The following is a 20,525-nucleotide window of genomic DNA, read 5'->3' as shown; positions in this document are numbered from 1 at the left end:
AGCTGCTTGCTGAACCTTCATATATTCCTCAGAAATACAGAATTTTGTGTGATAATATTAGAGCAGATGTTAGTTTAATGGCTGTTATCAGATGTTTCTGAGGGATTTGCCAAATTGGTATAATTTGTAAAATTGCCATTTTAATAAGCAAGTCATGTCTAAGGGAATAGGCATGAGCTTGTCCTGTACAGGCTCCAATTTTCAAAGTCAGGAAAGAAATTCACTAGACACTTCACAGCACATTTGTTTTCCAGTTAAATTTTGGCTAGTACTGAACATCTCCAATCTGATTCAGCTGATTATATTCCAGTGAGAATATAAAAGAGTAATAATAATGTATTTATCCTCATGAATCCCTGTGGGGTGTCTTGGGTGGTCACAAAAGCAGGACAGTATTAACCTTTGGTATTCTGACCATCCATTTCTGTCTTTCATGCTGCTTTATTTTACCCTTAAACCCTCTACACTGGATTCACTTGTTCTTATTTTGAGGTCATTTTCAGTCATTTAGCCAGAACATCTGATAAACTTCCTAACATTTTCATGGTTTGAAGGAAAATTGAGGAGAGCGCAGGTAGGAGTTGCAATCTTATTGCACATACATAAAATTAATGACAGAGTGCAGAGTGTGCATAACTTTGTATATAAACTGCTTCTCTCTGTAAATTGGGGGTCATAATTAATTCTATTTCCAGATAATTAAACCACTTGGAATGAATATGTGTATCTCAGGAAATACATTCTAAATCACCAAATACATTTTTGAACCAACTATTATTTGTCAGCAGGGGCTTTGGCATCTGGTTGCTGGGTTATAATTAACTAATACTATGCAAATAGTGCTGCAGAGAATGGGAAAATGACTGATTTGTGTTTGAGGGCAGTGTGTGACAAAGGCAGCCAGCACATGCAAATATTAATTTGCAGGAGTGCGTGAGATGGCTCCTTAGCTCCATTAGTGCCTATCGTGAATGTCTATCCCTGCTGCAGCCTCCATCTAGATGGGCTTTTCGGTATCAATCACCATGGCAACAACCACTGGTGGGAGTGAGGCTGCAATTCCGCTGCATTATTCCCTCCATGGGAGGCCTGTCATTTTTTCAGAGCAATGAGCTTCAAGGTCATCTTCATTTACCTCCATCTCTTTTGCTGTCCTTCCTGGAGGGCAGCTTTCCATGCGAAACTTGTCCTTCCAGGCACGAATCCATGCTTTAAGGACTGGCATTTGACAGAAGATCTGTATGAAATATTCAGGTATTTGGTAAGCAATTGACTGTAGGCAAAATAAATAATTTAGACAGAATTAAACCTGAAAATAAATACTAGTTAAGCAAAACTAACATGCTGACAGTGCTGGTAACTGGGAGTTCCAACATAATCTACCCTGTCTGCACTCTGTGACCTCCTTATCCATGGCCCAGCTCAGAGATTGGTTCCTGTGGGCTGGGGGAGCTGGGCTTGCACTTGGGAGAGAAAACCTGGGCAGATGGAGCTCAGGAATTCCACTCCTCAGCCCTGCAGAACTCAAGTCCTAAATCTCAGAGCTTGGGAGAGTTTCTCAAGTCCAGCAGCCTCCCCTGCCAGTATTGAAGCAGCCATGAATCAGCAGCAGATCTCTCCCTCCCTGATGCAAATGTTGGTGTGCACAAATCATCCTTTGCCTGCTTTGGAAGATCCATTATCAGATTTAAACAAACATAAATTTTCAGACACATTTTTAAAGTTGCTTTGGGGACAGTGTCAGAAAAATACAGTGTAATAATTAATCTTATCTTGTCTTCAGCATCAGTGGATAATTGCTGCTATCCACTTTACCACAAATTTTACCAAATAATTATCATTATTTAAGCCATTCATGTAATTTCAAGTGGAAATGGCTCTTTTGAAGGAGAGATGAATTAAATACCTGAGTCTTACTGAAAAGCTATAAAATCTTTAATTGGAGATTAGCAATGACAGCAGTTTTAGTCCATTGTACATAATTCCCAGCTCCTGGTAATGATGGACATACCATTTATTTCATTTTTTCAATTTTATCTAGATTTGAGGATGCATACTTGGTAGAGTTGTCCATTATAGAAATGATATGTACAAATATATATTTTTTTGAAATTACAATTTTTTTAATGACCACTCTGTATTTTTAGAGAATTCTACATCTTGAGAGCATTCTGCTTTTTTCTAAAAGCACTTAAAAAGCATGTGGCAGAATTATCTGAATTTTTTGGTGCCATGCCTGAGCTAAGAGTGTCCCTGCTGCACCAGACTCTCACTAAAGCCTCTGGCTAAATTCTGGCTCTGGGCAAAAGAGAACCAGCCAGCAGTGAAACACTAACTCCACAACTGCAATCTCTCTGATCTTCTGTTATTTTATTATTTTTAACTTCCTCTATCCCAAGGCTGCTTCTGCTCTGCTCTCCTCAAGAGAAGTGACAAGAGTGCAGCTGCAGGCTGTGAGGCAAAAGCTGTGACAGTTCTGCTCTACAGACTGGCACACAGCACAGGGCAAAAATTAATGCAGAATACCTCTGGTATATTTTGTCTATAGGCAAAATCACCTCTACATAATCATTTATGTGTGATATTTTACTTCCTGAAACTGGGAAGAACCTTTTAACATTACAGTGCTCTACGGTAAACTGCTGTTATAGTTATGCTTTGAAGACTGATGGTTAAACACATCTTTACAAACATTTCCAAGATTTCTATTGGGATCACTCGTGTTTGAAGTAGGTTTTGCACCTTAGAGTACAACATTTATTAATTTTTTCTGTGCTAAAGAAAGCAAATTATTATTTGATTCCTTGGTCTTAAGTGAATCAGCCTACAATAGGATAGGCAGCAAATTTGGGGAATGCAAACAAATTGCTCAAGTCAAAAAATACCCCAGTGATCATTTAATTACCGCTGGCACATTTTCTACTGAAATGCTCTGGAGGCAATGAAATACTGTAGTGATGGGACTGTGAGGTACCCTGACAGATTGATGGAAGGGGATGTGAGGTAAACTGTCCCTGGGGCTTTGCTGCCCCGTGCCCATCTCTCCAGGTGCTGGGTAAGGTAATTGTGGGGTTGTTTATGGGGCTCTGGGTGCCAGCGGTGCCACAGGATCCCGCACAGCTGAGCTGCAGCCCCAGCCTGACCCTGCCGTGCCCTGAGGATCTCAGCTGGCAGCCAGGGAGGAGGAGGGAAGGGTCAGGGCTCTTGGGATGGTGTCTGCCCTGCCATGGCAGCAGCAGGGCATGGCAGGGGTGGATGGAGCTCTCTGCTGGGGGCAGGTGTGACCCAGAAGGAACTGCCTGATCCGAGAGGAGAGTTACCAACAGCCAACCTGCTCTGCTTGTTCGTGGAGAGAGAGCTTGTAGTCTCTGGTGCTGGCATCACACTGAACTTAATTTTTAAAAAGAAATAAAATAATCATGACCATGCAATTTTCTAGCTAGCAATTCTTAGGCTTCACTGAGGAAGTCCTCATGAGAGGTTACAAAAGCTGAACTGCTTCTGCTTCCCGGCTGTGATTATCAGTAATTTTATATCTGTGCTGGGATTTCTGGGTGCAAAGGAGGAGCTTTTGTGCAAACTTCCATTGTCTGTATCCCACTCCTATGTTTATCAGTCTCTAATTTGCCAATGCAGCAGATTTCTGAAGGGAAACATGTACAAACAGGAGGGGTGTGGAGGTGGGACCAGGAAAACAACGAGGGGGAAAAGAGGGGCTCATTACAGTTGGTGGAAAGGAAATTTATGCACATTTGGAATGTGCAAATCATTACAATCTTGCCCAAACATTAAGGATCAAAGAACTATGCAAGATTTTGCTCTCTGATCTGTTTCTGAGATTCATCAAAATAATGCCAGAAAAGCAATTTCTTCTCAGCCTTTATCTGTTACAGAAGCTGCACATAGCCATAGAAATATTCCTGTTTTCCCACTACCATTTTAAAATGGATTGGTAAGATTCTAACTGTTACCTTGAATTTCCACTTTATGGAGGAATGTTCCATATTCAGTTCCATGTAATGGCTCCTCTGAAGACAGTGTGAAGTTATATAGCTGTGTACTCATCAGCAGGGCTAACAGATGATTTCTAGTCATGGGGTTAGGATAGAGAAATCTGCTGAATGGAGATAAAGGGCAGAATTTGGGTGATATTTAGAGCATTTTAATGGTCTCAAGTTTGCCATGAAAAAAGAGGAAGGTTTTTAGATGCTTTTCCACCAGACTGTGCTTCAAGTCCTTATGAGAAGGATTCACCTCCTAGTATAAGTTCCTTCTGTTTGGAGAGGAGAAACTGTGGCTGTTCCAAGGTGCAGGTGCCTGTTGAGGCATCTTAGTATCTAAAATCCTCTACCAAGTGCAGAAGGAGCTGAGCAGCTCCTTTGGTGCCTCGCTCTGTTGCATTCCATGATTGGTGTCAAGTGGGGCAGCTGAGATTCTCTTTAACATTTCTCCCTGCTGGAGAGAGCTGGGTCCTGGCCAGTGCATGGCAGCATTGCAGCAAGGAAGGCAATCCTCTTTCTCTTCTAATTAGGTGGATTGCTGTGCTCTTAACATCTGGAAAACCTGGGGCTAAATGGGACAGAGCACAGGGCAGGAGGGGAGAGGTGTATATATATAAATCTGTGGGAGTGTGTGTGTATATTCACATTCTGATGTAAAATGAGAGGCTGCTTAGGTTATCAGGCAGAGCCCAGCGAGTTTGCCAGACAGAATGTAATTAGGCATCTGTGCAAGTGGACATGTTCTTAAATGCTGGATAAATACAGCTTTATTCCTAGGTATAAATCAGACATAATATTGCAGTAGAATCCCACTGGGTTCCTGTCACTGGCTGAAATCTGGGATATGACAGGTCTTTTAGAGGGATTCTGCTGCTTTCCAGGTGCAATTGCCATTGCAGAGATTGGCACCATCTAAACTGTGTGGTCTAGTAGGGGCTCTGCAGATATGGCAGTAATTAGTTCTGCTTCTGAAGACAAAAAAAAATTCCCAAGTACAATGTAAAAAAAAAACTTTATTGTAATTTATGTGCATTTATATTTATTGTAATTTATCAAAGCCATACTTTTCTGTAGAGGGCTGAAACTGCAGAAGAATTCCTTTGTAAGTAACTTCCTCAAAGTACTTACAGAGAATTTCTTCCATGATTTTGGTTCCCCTATGCCTTGATGGAATAAAGTGACTGCGAACTGCACTTGGTTGAAGTACCTGAAAGTTTAATTTGAGCAGGCATCTCTGGTTCAGCTGTCCATTAGGCTTGCAGAGGAGAGTGCTCCACTCAGCTTCTATCTGACAAGCTCCTCATTTGTATGTTAATGTTGAGTTGTGATTTCCAGGGAAGGCATTCAGTGTGTTGTAAAGGGCCTTACTGGCAGATTGCAGCTAAATTGATGCTCGACTCACTAAATATTTACCCTACACATCCCACTTAATATGTCCAAAACCAGGCATACTGTGAAATCCTGAAACCTGATTCTGTGCTTATGAAAGTCAGGAAGCTGGTAATGTCAGTGTGGAGCCAAGCGGAGCCCCGGCGCTGCCAGCACAGCCCCAGCCTCTCCCTGCAACCTTCCCATTCCTATTCCCATTCCCATTCCCATTTCCATTTTGTGCTGCTGCTCCTGCCTGGGGCTCACCCGGCCCCGGGGCTCCCCTGGCTGCTCCTCAGTGCCAGGACAGCCCCATCTCATCTCTCCACCCACAGTTCCCACAGCGCTGCTGCCCCTCCTTCTCCAGGGCTGCCGTGGTCCCTGGAGGACGCATCCTGACACAGCTGAGGAGCGCTGTGGCCTCACGGGCTCCTTGCCCCGTGGTAACCACCGGGAGAAATGTTTGGGGTAGGACAGCCCTGGTAATGCCTTTGTGCCTGTGCCCTCAGACACCCTGAATGTGCTAAAGCTGGGCCAGTGGTGAGGGCAGGGTTGGAGACCTCCCAGCTCACCTGTCTGTTTTTATTCCCAAGCCTGTTCTCCCAACGAGTTCCAGTGCAGTAACAAGTCATGCATCTCCATCATCTTCGTATGCGACGGTGACAACGACTGCGGGGACGGCAGCGACGAAAGGAAGTGCTCCCCCCTGACCTGCAACCCCAACGAGTTCCAGTGCAACAACAGCATGTGCATCCCGGAGCTGTGGGTGTGTGACAACCAGGCTGACTGCGAGGACCAGTCCGATGAGTCCATGGAGAAGTGTGGCTACGACGCCAAGGCCCTGAACACGTGCGCGGCCCACGAGTTCCAGTGCGGGAACGGAGAGTGCATCCACCTCAACTGGAAGTGTGACGGGGACGAGGACTGCAAGGACAAGTCTGATGAGCAGGACTGCCGTGAGTGTCTGCAGGGCAGAGCCAGGGCTCTCTGGCTGGGGGGAAGGGCCAGGAGGCTGCCTGGGCTCCCTTTGAAGGCAAGGCTTTGATGTCTGAGCAGCAGCTGTGCCACACAAGGAGCCCTTGTGTCCCACATCACATGGCTGGGTGCCCAGACCAGCAGGGTCAGGTGTATTCCACACTCCTTTTGTGCTTTTTCCTTGAGAATCCAGAGAGGAGGTGTAAGAGCTGTTGGATGGTACTGTGTCTCAGAAAAGTTCTGCTTCACTAGAAAGACAAGGAGTGAAAAGTGGAAAAAATGTTCAAAGCCCTCAGGCTGCATGGTGGGGTCAGAGCCTGGAGGTTAGAAGCTGCTATGCTAAAGGGAATATATGATCAGCAGAAAAAAAATAATTCATTTTCTGCCTCTGAAGTTGGAGTATACTGAACAAGGCAGTCAAGAGAAGTACCTCTGAAGAATCCAGTTGGAAATGCATTTTGAACTTAGCTTGATAAAGGCAGAGAGCTAATAAATAATGGATTTCTTTTCAGCTGGCTTTATGCATGTAACAAGCTGGTGTTGGTATGTGTGGTATTTTGAATGTTTCATCCATTTTTAGCTACTAAACTGTTCAAGCTGGTCACTTACCTGAGGAGGGAGAGAGAAGAAAACAAGAGCAAAATGTTTTGCTAGAATATTCATATGACAAGATTGAAATTAAATATTTACATAGCTGTTTATATTTAGCAGCTCTGACATTGGGCCACCTCTGGGGAGAAAGGCAGCAAGCAGCTGCAAACCCAGGGATTTTTGCAGGGTATCTAAGAAAATGTATCACTTTTTTCAGCACCATCTTTTCATACCCATGACAACACTAAGGCCAGGCTGGTGAGCAGCAGTGTGGGAGAGCCCTCCAAGGAGCTGGGGATCAGATTTCTTTCCAGGTGTAAATTCCATGGCTTCTTTAACAAGAGAAGGATGTGGTGAATCCTAGACACCACTGTTTGCACTGCAGGAGAGCAGAGGCATGAGCCACAGGTTACCCTGGAGCTGCTGTGCCTTTAAAATTGCCAAGGACTCTTTTAAGAGAGGCAAGAGCTGAATAGGAGAAGCCAAAAATGTTTTGTTAGGAAGAGTGCAGCTCTGGTTGCTGGGTACCAGGCTGTCAGCCCCACCCAAGGAGGGGTGGATTAGTTAGGCTGTCTTTTCCTTCATCTCCAAGAACGTGCTGAAGTTGCTGACAGAGCTCTTGGGCAGCAGGTACCCAGGCAGTACTGCCAGGCTCTGAAGGACCACAGGGACTGTGCAGTCAGGAGACAAAGTTGGTTCCTGGCTCTATTTCAGGAAGGCCATGCAGAAGCACAGGTGCTGGAGATGGGCACTGCTGCCTGGTTGGTTTGGTGCCTGGGTGGTTTGGTGCCTGCTTTCATCCTGAGCCCTCCCGTGGGCAGTCCTGTACCTGTGTCCCCTCCAAATCAGGAGACTGTGACAAGGGCCCTGTTGCAAACAAAGGTGCAGAACTGGTGTCTGGTACAGGGGACTCCAGCAGAACTGATCTCTGTCCCACGGGATGCATTCCCTGCAGTGACAGCAACCTGAGAGGATGGCTGAGTTTGGACAGCTCAGGAGAGGGAAAGGTGAGCTCCCTTCTGTTGCCAAGTGCAGAAAGAGAGGAGCAGCTCACTGATGGTGCTTTCTGGTGAAATGCCTCTTAAATTTCAATCCCTCTTCAACTTGAAATGTTTTAAATCTTTTACAGGCCCCATTTATTTTGACACTCTGCTGGGTGAGAGTGGGACTGTGCCCATGTACCTTCCTGAGGCAGAGGCCCCACTGTTCCCCAGCCTCTTCCCTTGGTGTGACAGGCACCAGCCATGTCCAGCCTTGTCAAACTGCTGAGCAGTGAGAACAGAGCTCCACCAGCCTCCCTGAGCTGCAGAGCAGCCTCAGGCAGCAGCACTTGCAGAGGCAGCTCCCAGGACACAGCTGGACACCACTGCAGCACAGCACGGTGCTGACAACCAGTGGAGAAAGGGGGAAATGTGGAAGAAGAGACTTGAGAGAATTCTGAGTAGTGGAGATTTAGCACAACGAGAGTCTCTTTCCAGAAGGTCTCGGTCCAACACAATGTGAGTTTGTCTGCCTGGGAGAAACAAGGATCTGAGCTGATTCTGCTGCCTTCAGTCCTGTGGATTGGGAAACAGAGGGATTCCAAGCCCCCCATTGTTTTAGCTACCTCTGCACACAGTGCCTGGTTCTGGTGGCAGCCCAGTGCCACAGCAGTGTGTGAGCCCACAGCCATCCACGCTGCATGGATGGGGCTCTCTGAGGCAGCGACCACGAGAGGCCTTGCAGCACTGAGTGCACATCAGTGTAGCTGATGTGTTGGCTGGGTCAGAGCCAAAAATCATGTTGCTTCCCCATCCTAAATGCAGCTGTTGCTGGGGTGCACCTGCCTGCAGGAAGGGACATTTGGGAGCTCTGGAAACTCAGCCTCACTGCTCATCTGTTGGACTGAAGAGTTTAGGGACCTTTCTGATTATTTTCCTCTGCAGAAATTGTCTGTTTGAGATCGGAATTGTGGGACATGCCGAGAGTTACAGGTGTGTGGCACAGCTCTGTCCCCTTAGCAACAAGGATGGCACATGGGCCCCTTGGCTGGGCTTGATTAAAACTGCAGATCCCACCACTACATCTTCTCTTGCAAATGGGGATCATATGGGGTTTGTGCAGTACAAAGAGAGGGATGGGAACTAATGCTTTAAAAAAAAGTCATGAGGCCATCAACTGTCATTTGTCATAAACATTTTGGATTGGTAAATGAGTAGAATAGAAATGAAGGGTGACAATTGGTGAACAGGTTTTGGCAACGAGACAGCAAATAAATGGGAAGGAATGAGTCATTTCAGGAAAGCTGTGTGAGAACATTGGGTGGCTGGGGTTTTTTCCATAGCATATATATTCAAATATGTATATATGTATATTTATAAAATGAACATTAGGTTAGATTTATTAATCTCCAAATCTGGAATGGTTATATTTAAAATGTCCTTTGCAACTTTCATTAAGGCATCCAGGAGGGAGAATAAATAATGCTTACAACTGACAGCAAGAAAACAGACCCCTTGAGACCTGACCTCACACTTTCCTGCCTCTGTCTCCCCATCTATAAAACGGGATTGATGCATTTTGCAAATGGTGGGATTTTCTTTTTTGGGAAGGAAGAAAAAAAAAACCAGAAACCAGAAGAAACTGAGGCTCAGGTTTGGAGTCTGGAATAGAGCTGCTGAATTTGAGTGATGCAGCTTTGTGCTCAGGATTTGTAAATGGGAAGTGTGTCTCTTTGAGGAGGCCTGTTAATTTAGCAGGGCTTGGTAATTAGTTTTGTATTTGATTTGCTGAGGAGATGGCTGTAAAACTACTGAGATTTCACTGATTTAAACCTTCCAAATTAGGCACAGCAATTTTCTGAGTATCTTGTGCAAATAAACAGCACAGTTTTTCCCTCTTCTTGAGTTACTGCTTTTCCTTGGGAATGGCCTTAATGGGAACTTGCTGTCAGCTCTGCCAGTGGGGCTGAGATGGGTTAGTGCCTCCACTTCAGGATAATTTGGAATTCTCCTGTAAAATGCAGTAAAAATTAGAAATGCCATACATGCATTTTAGTGGCTTTGTAATCAGTAAGAGCTGTTACTGTATCTGCCTTTTTAGATGTCTGTTAAGAGGCTCAGGGGCTGCTCCTCAAAGGTCTGAACTTCCACAGCTCTGGTGGAGTGAGAACTGAGCCAGGAAACCCAGCCTGCTCTCCAAACTTCTGTCTCTTCTTGAAGCAAAGCTTTGTGCAGTAGAGTACAACCCCACATCTGTGTTTTGCAGTCTCTGTAGCAACTGAGCTAAGAATTGTGCTGTCATTTTTCTCTCAGTCTTGTGGTGCTTCTGCAGCATTGTCTTTGCAATTCCTACAAAATTCTCCTTAATTTTAATTCGTTTTAGGATGAGAAACCTTTTTGTTCTTAGCATTTAGCTATAACTGCTTTTTAGAAGAGCTTTGAAGATTACAATTGAAGACAATTATAGGTTTTATAGCAGCTGTCTTCCAAATCTGTAGCTGTTGTTGCACAGATTTAGTTGATGAACTGGAGACCTGTTTCTGCTCCAGAAAAGACAAAACCCCATTGGCTTTAATTACATGTTACACTTTTGTGAGGGGTTAATATTTATAGTCAGAAATGGAGGACCATCCTATCCTACCTCCACACAGAGAAGTTGCTAGAGAAAAGGTGAAGCAAACTGGTTTTCAAGTTAGGGGTGAAGACAAGAAATAACTGTGGCAAAGGAATTTCCAGTGAGACAACTGAAAAGCCTTGCAGTGGCCAAGGTGTAGCTTGGCAGAAGTCAGGGTTTCCTGTGGAGGAGGGTGGGTGCTTTTCCCATGGTCAGGGCTTCCCCAGGCAGGTGGCTGCACATGCCAGGAACAGTTCAAGCAGAAGTGACTCTGCTTCCCTGCAGGAGTTCTTGGTGCCACTTCCAGACCTGCGCTCTGTGACTCTCCCAGACCACAGCTTTTTTTCTTTCCCTCCTTCACTTTTTTGCATTTGGTAGAGGAGCAGATCCCATGTGCTTAGTTTGGAGCTGCTGTCCCAGATGTCCCACTGAGGTTTCCCATTCCTGTGCCTGGGTTTATTAGCTGAAATGTGGCAGCACAGCTGGTCCCATAACTGTGCTTATTGCTTGGAATTTTTTTCTCACTTTGCAGCTTTTTATGAATATAGTGCATATGGCTTTCCTCTCCAAGGAGCAGTGCTATTTCCAAACTTTCCTCATGTGAATACTGTGTATTTCTAATGACAGGGTTTCTCCTTTCACCCTCCAGCCCTGCAGTTGTGGCTTTTCCTGTCTCTGGTGCCTTTTGCTGGGTGAAGATGGACTAGAACGAGTCCAGTGAAGCAGTCATGAACCTGGATCCTGCATCCTGCGGGATGCAATCACCAATAATGTGGAGTCTTTGTCCAATTGATACTTTATGATATTGATGCTGGCTCACTTCATGTCTGCAGCTCTTCCTGCGTTATCTGAAATTACTCATTTTGATATTAGAACCAGTTTGTCAAATTGTCCAGGGCAGTCTGCAGACAGCTCTCACCTCCCATGTAGTAACAGCAGTGCTGGCCTCCCCTCAGTGCTCAGAAGCAGTGATTTTCTGTCAGCCCACACCAGGACACAATCATGTGATGGAAAGGCTGGAATCAGGAACCCTCCAGGGTGTGCTGCCTTAATAGGATTTTAAGAACACATCCGATGGGCCCCTCAGAAGGAAGCTGCAAAACGTGTCCAGGAATGAGGAGCCTGTTTTGCCAGGTTGCCTGAACCCTGTGTCAGCACAGGGCTGGTCCCAGCTAGGGAGGTCTCTCATTCATGGGAATTTGGGAAGGGATATATGACTGCTTTTAGCATGGTCTGTGCAGGAGTCTGGTTTATATTTTCCCCCAACTTTGCAGTTTATCAGATTTGGTTTGAGTCTATTATAATCTGACCTGGACAAATGAATTTCAGGCATGAAAACTGGGCTGATATTGTGGAGGTGTTTAGGGCTGGAAACCCCAGGAAACATCGCAGTGCAGTGGAGCTCTTCTGCCTTCCAGTGGGCTGTTGGCTCATGGGCATTTGGTAACCTGATGATTGTGTCTCATTGCTGCCTTCGTCCCTGCTGTGACCACACTGCTTTGGCAGAGTCACTGCAGGTCTCTTGCCTGGGCCTTAGCCTGAACATGTTTTGAAATGTATCTGAAATGTAATTTTTTTCTGAAGGAAGGAGAGCTGAGGAGTAGTTGCCTTTGCCTACCCAGTGTACACTCCCAGCTGGGAAGCAGCCTGGCCCCACACAGACTGCAGCCCCAAAGCTGCCCCACTGCTGGGAGTTTTGCTGCCTGCTTGCTTTGTTCTGTGTCACCTGAGAAACTTCACTGCCAGCACTGGGTCTGTTTTGCCTGGGTGTCCTCATATGGGCTTTGATGCTGTTTTCCCAAGGATGTAGAGTGTGATCTGGGACAGCAGAGGGGCACAGGAGAACAGTGGCTGAGGCAGCTGCTGACTCTGTTGCTTTGGTGGGAAGAGCTGATACTCTGACTTTTGCTGACAGAAGATGTAACCCCAGCAGTGTCAGAGGGACGTGGCTGATAGGTACCACAAAAATGACTGAGTTCTGTGTGCCTGATGCTTGAATGTGTTGTCTTAAAGCTCTGGTGACCTGCCAGCCAGATGAATTTCAATGTGGCGATGGGACCTGCATCCATGGAGCAAAGCAGTGTGACAAGGTGCATGACTGTCCTGACAAAAGCGACGAGGCCGGCTGTGTCCAAGGTGGGTACAGGTGCTCCTCGTACTCCATGGGGTAAATCTGCCAGGGCTGGTGGCCTCTGGGAAGGGAAGAGGCCTGTGCTGCTCCTCTGGGCCATGCCAAGCTGCTTCCTGCACAGTTTTAAGCCATTTTTGCAGTGGGATTGCTTGGGAGAGATGATTGTGCTGACCAGGCAGACGGCATGACTTGAAAAGTTCTTTGCATGATGCTTAGGCTCGATGTTCATTCGCTTAATCCCATCCCATTTCCGCTAATGATGCCCTCCTGAGCTTTATGTCAGCCTGTTTGTTGTCACGAGCCTCATCTAACTTAGATGCTTTCCTCTCTTGCCCAACATGACAGAGTCAGCATGTGAAAGTCCCAGCAAGTTTCAGTGTAAGAGTGGAGAGTGCATTGACGGAGGCAAAGTGTGCGATTCACATAGAGACTGCAGGGACTGGTCTGACGAGCCTATGAAAGAATGTGGTACAGTACTTGCCTTCTACGTGTTGCTCCTGTTGTAACTGCTTCCCCTCTTCTCCATCTGCTGCTCACAGCTTTGAGTGTAACCACATGTAGCTGCTAATGCTATTTCTCACTCTGCTCCTCTTTCCTTGCCTTTATTCTCTCATCACCCTTCATATGAATATAATTAGTAGCTTAGTCTGATCATCTGTAAGTTTGAACTGTGCCCTTCTCCACTCAATTTTTATTCTTGGAGGGATGTATGAACTGAGCACGGGACTAGGAATGAGGAATTCCCCCTCTCCCCAAATACTGGTGTCCTCCACAACACACACCAGTTTATTTAGCCTCATTGCCTAAATTATCTTTGAATTCTAAGATGATAATAACACCATAAAAATACAGCATTTGGAACATGCTTTGAAGGTGAAAACATGTAGAGTGGCAGCAACCCCTGAGAGAGGACTTCAGCCATTTCTGGGTTGTACATGTTGCTGCTGCTTCCCTCAGCAATGACAGCAGGCTGCTCTCTGCAGCGTCCTGCCAGCTCTGGGCTGTGGGAATGCCAGGAGAGTCGGGGCTGTTGGAGCCAGGGGAACAGAGTCCAGGCCACAGATCTGTGCCCTTCTCCATGGGACAGCCCTCTCTTGCCTTTCCCCCAGACACTGTGGGCACGAGCCCCGATCTACAGCATTACTCAAACACGTTTGTTGTTTTCCCCCGTGCAGAGATGTCTCCAACAGGCATCTCCTTCCATGACATCATGGAGCTCAGTGGCTGCCCCTTAAATAACTCCTGTTCAGAAAGAACTGTCAGTCCCTCCCTGTTTTAGACAAGGAAGAGTGTGTGCATGCCTAGTGAAGATGCTCCTACCTCACACTTCTCGTGTGCCCTTGCTTTCTTCCACTAATCCACATCTCCCTGCTTCTCTGAGTGGGTGTTGCAGTGTCTGTCTGTGGAGGTCTCCCAACAAAGCTGGCAGCCCAGTTTGTCACAGGAGACTGGGCAGTGGCACAGCTGGGCTGGTGCTCAACCCAGTGGTCGTGGTGCCATCATTGTGCAGCCCTGGGCTGGCAGTGAGGTGTTGTCTGGGTTGGGAAGCTCAGGAGAGCCCCCAGGGGAAGGTGTTTCTCGAAGGGCACTGTGCTGTGGGTTGCTGTGACTGTTAATGCCCACACACAGGCCATGCTCACAGGAGGCAGAGGTGCAGGACACACTCCCCAGCTCAGTGTGTGTCTGTCTGGCCATGCTAAACTCTGCAGTGCCCTCTGAGAGTCCTCCAGAAAAGCACTGCAGAAGGCAGGACAACACTTGCCTATTTGAGTCAGGCAAACTTGCTCCATTAATTATGTGTTGATATCTCTGTATGTCCCTGCTAGGAAGGTGAAAACATCCCAGAGCTGAGTTGGATTCCTTCTGGCATGGTATTTTCCCTGTCTTACTGACTTAATTGGGTTGTGGTTGTTTCCATTTTCTTCCAAGAGCAATGGTTTATTGGCTCTGCTGTGCTGCTCACCTGCAGTGTGCAAGGAAGCAAGAAGTAAAAGATAAATGAAAAATTTGCCTTTAAATCGCATTATAGACTGGAGCAAATCAGTTTTCCTTGTTCTGGTGAGTCCACTATCCCTGAAATCCCACAGCTCCTGTTCAGCAGTCTTCCTTAAGGAGGAGAGAACTTTCTTTTCACCTTTTGTAGGTCAATTACAACAAGAAGAAATGTTTTCTCTGACAGGAAACCAGCTTTTCCCAACCTCTCATGCAGTTCTACTTTTAAGAATCCATTTATTCTGTTTTTCATTTCAGCACTTGAGAGCAGGATCAGACAGGTGGCCTTGGATTAGAAAAGGCCCCAGGAGAGGATGGGGGCTGTTGCTTTGTAAATTACACACTGGGGTGCCAGCAAAGACTGTTGTGGGGGACATGCTTGTGGGAGGACTGTATCTCAGTGCTAATGGAGTATCTCTGACAGAGTGCACTTCGGTGTTTTCTGGAATTTTTCACATAGATCATTCCTTGGAGCTAGATGGGAAAATAGTAGAGTATTTCAAAACAGCTGGCCCCTGGGAAATGAGAGTCCCCCAGCATGAATTATTAAAGCTCAGAGAGACTGTTCAGAAAAGTCAACATGAACCAGCGCATGGGGAAGGAGGAGTGTGCTGGTGAGGGCCCTTAGGTCCCTTGGAAGTTTCTCACATGTGGCAGAACAGCTCAAAGCAGCAGCTCTCTGAAGGGATGAGATGCAGAGACTCATATATGCTGTATCCCCAGGGCTCCCCATTCATTCAGCCACTAGCTTTGAGTCCAAATGATCCCCCAGCGTTGGTTTGGAATAATAAAGAGCAAGAAAGTGATACAGTGGAGGCTTCCTGTCTCTCTCTATACAGGCTCTATAGGGCCTGTACCAAAACTGATAGAAATGGGAAAATTTCTGAGGAAATCTCTTAATTTTATTCGATCTCACAAGTACAAGCCCCCGTTTGTCATAGGTGATCTGTGTATTCCCTGCAGGTGTTAATGAATGCTCGATGAACAACGGTGGCTGCTCACACATATGCAAAGACTTGAAGATTGGTTACGAGTGCGAATGCCCGCCTGGATACAAGCTTCTGGATAAAAAAACGTGTGGAGGTAATTGACATGCAAACAGCAGTCCCTTGTGTTTCACCATAGAGAGACGTGATTATATTCACTTAAGCATTGCTCCATCACAGATGGTTTGATTTCAAGTTATTGATGGGTTTCAAACACTCCTTTCAGACATAGATGAATGTGAGAATCCAGACGCTTGTAGCCAGATCTGCATTAATTACAAGGGAGACTACAAATGTGAGTGCTACGAAGGATACGAGATGGACACCCTGTCCAAGAACTGCAAAGCTGTAGGTAAGACAGCGCCACAGGCACGAAAACTCTGCTTGCTCAACAGCACAGCTCCGCTAAGAAAACACGCTCACAGGCTGAGGCGGGGGAATGGAAACAAAAGGAAACAGGCAAATCAAGCAAAGACATTTCACTGTGAGCAGCACAGAGCTGCTGCAGCAATAGCAGATGCGTCTCTAGGCAAGAACTACTGATCATGCAGATCAGAATATTTTAACAGTGTACAGAGCAAGATTGCAGTCACTACTTGGCTGTTTGAAGCTGAAACTAGAAAAGAAAGTCTCTTGACAGGTGTTATTGAAAACAGTGCAGCAAAAACATTTTGTGGTAGTAGTATTGGAAGAAAGAAAACATCCTGATTAAAACAGGGTATCTGAGCCAGCCCTCCACCCTCCCAGCTGTAAGTCACCAAAATCTGGCCCAGGATTTTGTGCTGAAATGAAATGAAGATGAAGCCATTCCCCAGAGGCTGTTGAATTGCCAGTGTGTGTCCAGGGACCACAGGGGTGCCTGCATATGACAGCCCTGCCTCTGGAGCAAGTTTCCTCTTGCTTCCAGTGGTGTAAAGCTTTGGTACAAACACAACTATCAGTGACTGATAATTCCATTGTTGTTTGAGAAATGAAAGCTGAATCCAGCCCTTGGGACAGCTGCTGAAGTGACAAATGTGCTGATTTTCTGTGGTAGGCAAGAGCCCATACCTGATCTTCACCAATCGCCATGAGGTCCGTAAAATAGACCTGGTGAAAAGGGACTATTCCCGGATCATTCCCATGCTGAAGAACGTGGTGGCGCTGGATGTGGAGGTGTCAACAAACAGAATATACTGGTGTGACTTGTTCTACCGAAAAATCTACAGGTAAGGGGCAAGAGAGGATGTGTGCACCCTTGCTAAAGCTGCATTCCATCTATATCCCCTAAAGCAGTCCAGAGAACAGTGCAGGGTACAGGGCACCTGAGGGCTTTTCTGCCCTGACAGGATAAGTCTGGGCCCTGTTGTGGCCCAGACTTGGTAATCTTTTTTTGGGAATTGATAAAGACATCAGAGGCTTATGCAGTTATCTCTTTGATAATACAAGGGTGACTGCAGACTGTAAAAGTGTCAGGAATTCTTGGGTTTAGATGTTTCGGTTCCAAGGTCTCATCTGATACTGGAGAACTCAGCTCCCATACAATTCACCTTCTCATTCCATCAGCAAAGGCAAAGGCAGGATGGGCAGTGAAGAGGAAGCATCTTATGATTTCAAACATTCAGGGTGAGGGGCAAAAACTTCCTGCTGCTTTATAACTGTTCTAAGATGTACTGAGTTATTCTAAGAGCCAGACTAAGCTTCTGCAAACACTGCTGCAATCTCTGAATGACTAATTTCAGTGCACTCAGCAGAATTGGTATTGAGAGCAGAATCAGCCTGTGTGGTTGTAGGAGCAACATTCCAGTTATTTATGAAACATCCATGTGGAGTCTGCTGCCTTTCATTATCATTTTGAAAGATTTTGAGGCTGCCACTAATATTTAGTGAACATTTTGTTCACATCTAGTGAAATCACTTGCCAAATTAATGCAGCTTCATGAATTCCTTTGATGAGTCATAATTAGCTACACAGCTCCTAATTCTGCGGTACATTTAAGCACATTTATTGCATGCTCAGTTCAACTCTATTTAGCAGAGCTCTGGAGATTATATTTTTCATGTCCATAAATCCCACAGATCAGTGCTGTTGAGGTTATCATGCCAGAAGTCAAATGTTTCCCTGAATTGTGCAGTTATAGTAGGAAGCAGGTAGAATGATGAAATGCACAGTTCCCTACCGTGGAAGTGCTGCCATATGGGAATGGGGAAATAAGAGGCTGTAGGAGAAAGCAGAAGGTTGCAGGAGCACCATAAGAGTTCTGTGTCAGCCACGCTGCCCCTGGGGCCCAGCTCTGGGAGCCATGTGGGAGCCCTGTGACCTCCTGTCCCCGCAGCGCCTACATCGACAAAGCGAGTGACACGGCCGAGCAGGTGATCCTCATCGACAGCCAGCTCAACTCCCCCGAGGGACTGGCCATCGACTGGGTCCATAAGAACATCTACTGGACAGACTCTGGAAACAAGACCATCTCAGTAGCCACTGCAGATGGAAATAAGAGGAGGACACTATTCAACAGTGACCTCAGCGAGCCCAGAGCCATTGCTGTGGATCCCACACAGAGGTAGGTGTGCACATCCCAAACACCCCCCCTGCCAACAGACACATTCCAGTCACAAACCTGGGGGTAGTTCTCATCTCATCAGGACTTCAGATGCCCTTTAAGATGCACCCTGCAATAGGACTGTGGAGATGCTTTAACTAGCCCTTGGCAAGGTCCTGCTGTTAAAGTCAGTTCAGGGCCATATCATGTGTTCAATGCGCCTGAGCGGGTCTGTGTGGGAAATGAAGTCAGTCTGACTTGTGTTTGGGCTGTTTGGATGAATGAGTGCCAGGTACCTAACAGGCACAGCAGGAGAGTTTTCAGGGGTTAGTTACTGGGGTGAGATGCTGCATTTTGGTGCAAGTTTTGTGGCAGATTACTCAGTGGGAGAACTGCATGTTGTTCCACTGAAGGAATTAACTGCTGTACTAAGGAGAGAATCTTTAGCACCTCTTACTGCAATGAGCAGTGCAGGATTCTTAGCTGGAGTCCAGCTTATTGCTTTCTTACCTCTGCCTCTGTCAGGTTCATGTACTGGTCTGACTGGGGAGACAAAGCCAAGATCGAGAAGGCCGGTCTGAACGGCGTGGGGCGGCGGGTGCTGGTCACCGACAACATCGAGTGGCCCAACGGCATCACCCTGGGTAAGTGCCCAGCTCAGAGCTGCAGCACCCACTGGGGCTGAGGGAAATCTGCTTTTAGTGTTAAGTGGGAAAACAAAATTGTAAATGCTCAAAGGCACCTGCACACACAAATCCTAAACTGGTCAGTCAGTCACTGCTGCTCACAAACATGAGTTCCCTTATCTCAGCAGCACAGACAGGAAGTCTTGCTGTAGTCAGAACTCCATACTGCAGGAGCCTTGAGGTGCTTGTCATTGTGCTTTAAGGCAAAAGGAAATTTTGGGGAAGGATGCAGAGCTGTGACAACCCTTTAGGAGTCTGCAAAGCATTTGAATCCTTGGTGTTAAATGTCTCTGTACCCGGGCCTGTCTCAGGAGCAGTGTCAGGATCCTGCACTGGACTGAGGAATGGTGCACAGTGTCTCAGGGAGAGGGACAGGGCCTGCAGAGCCCATTCCCTGACACCATTCCCTGCCTGCCCAGCTGCTCAGGGTGAATGGAGCCCAGCAGAGGGCTGTGGTGGTTCTCACTGCCACACCAAACAGCAGAGTGGGAAGGAGGTTTCATGGAGCAGCAGGGAACATCCTGCTCTGGAGTGGGAGCTGTGTGTGTTTAACACCATGCCGATGTGAGGTTCTCTGCTTGGCTTTAAAACTGCTGGCTGCGGCAAGGATGGAGGAGGAAATGCTGCTGCCATTACATACTGCTGAAGTGCTACTGCTGTGAACAAATAACATTATCATTTAGTAATTAAGAAATTAATTAATGACTTGTTTAATTATATAACTGGTTTTGTTGGCTCTCATCAACTTGCATTCTGTTCAGTGAATCCCATCCAAAATAAGTGAATTTGCTCCAGAAAGAGGAATGCAGTTCTTAGCATTCTAAATATCCTTGGATCCTTTCCTCCCACTCTTACCTGCACCCTCCCCAGACCTGGCTGGTTGTGGTAGGACTGTCCCCACCAGCAGATTCCCCCAGCCTGCAGCATAAGAAGGGTTTCCTGCCCCAGGACTCTTCACTGTAAATGTGTGAATCTCACAGCTCCTTCAGAGAGGTGTTTCATTGGAATCTCAGTAGTTGTTCTTCAGCAAGAAGCCAAGGCCTGAACAACCTTGGGAGGGATGAAATGTCTCACTCAGGCACTGATGGAGAGAATCTGGGAAGCCCAAACTGCTGCTTCCCTGCTGCTCCTGGTAACAAAAGAACCTCATTGTACAAGGCTGTCAGTCAGGCATTCCCCACACACACAGAGCAGAATGTTCCTCCTTTTTAATGTTATTTTTAGGGTCTTATCCCAGCATATCTGGGCACTGATTCAAAATCAGAACTAGTGTTAAAAAAAAAGAGTCCCAATAATAAAGAGATTAGTCATGCTGCCAGCAGGAAAAACATGCTGGGCAAGAGCAAAAGAGTTGCAAGAGCTGTGTGTAATTTTGCTTCATTGTGTTTTACTTTCCAGATTTGCTGAATCGGCGTCTCTACTGGGTAGATTCCAAATTGCATTCACTGTCCTGCATTGATTTCAATGGCAGCAACAGAAAAGTTCTGATCTCCTCTGTGGATGATCTGAGCCATCCTTTTGGCCTGGCAGTGTTTGAGGTAAGAGTGGAAAACAGATGCAGAACAGACTGGAGCTTGCAAGAGGTCTCAGAGCTCTTCTTGATTAAAAGTTCTGCCTTTTGCCCAGCACAGAGCTCAGTGAGGGCAGCTGCTGCTATAGAAACCGATTAACCTCGTGTG

At 46.4% G+C, this 20,525-nt stretch overlaps 1 protein-coding gene across 1 annotated transcript in view; it reads left to right on the top strand.

The window, feature by feature from the left end:
- Positions 1–20,525, top strand: part of LRP8 (LDL receptor related protein 8) — a 188,027-nt gene that overhangs the window by 159,322 nt on the left and 8,180 nt on the right. Inside the window, exons 4-12 of the mRNA XM_014307807.2 lie at positions 5,963–6,325; positions 12,543–12,665; positions 13,006–13,128; positions 15,616–15,735; positions 15,865–15,990; positions 16,675–16,846; positions 17,954–18,181; positions 18,686–18,804; positions 20,245–20,384. Coding sequence (XP_014163282.1) covers positions 5,963–6,325; positions 12,543–12,665; positions 13,006–13,128; positions 15,616–15,735; positions 15,865–15,990; positions 16,675–16,846; positions 17,954–18,181; positions 18,686–18,804; positions 20,245–20,384 — 1,514 coding nt within the window. The remainder of the gene's footprint in view (positions 1–5,962; positions 6,326–12,542; positions 12,666–13,005; positions 13,129–15,615; positions 15,736–15,864; positions 15,991–16,674; positions 16,847–17,953; positions 18,182–18,685; positions 18,805–20,244; positions 20,385–20,525) is intronic.

This window comes from Geospiza fortis, unplaced genomic scaffold (assembly GCF_000277835.1).
Source record: "Geospiza fortis unplaced genomic scaffold, GeoFor_1.0 scaffold396, whole genome shotgun sequence".
Lineage (NCBI taxonomy): Eukaryota > Metazoa > Chordata > Aves > Passeriformes > Thraupidae > Geospiza > Geospiza fortis.
Note: the sequence above shows the minus strand (reverse complement) of the source record. Positions and strands in the feature narration are given on the sequence as shown.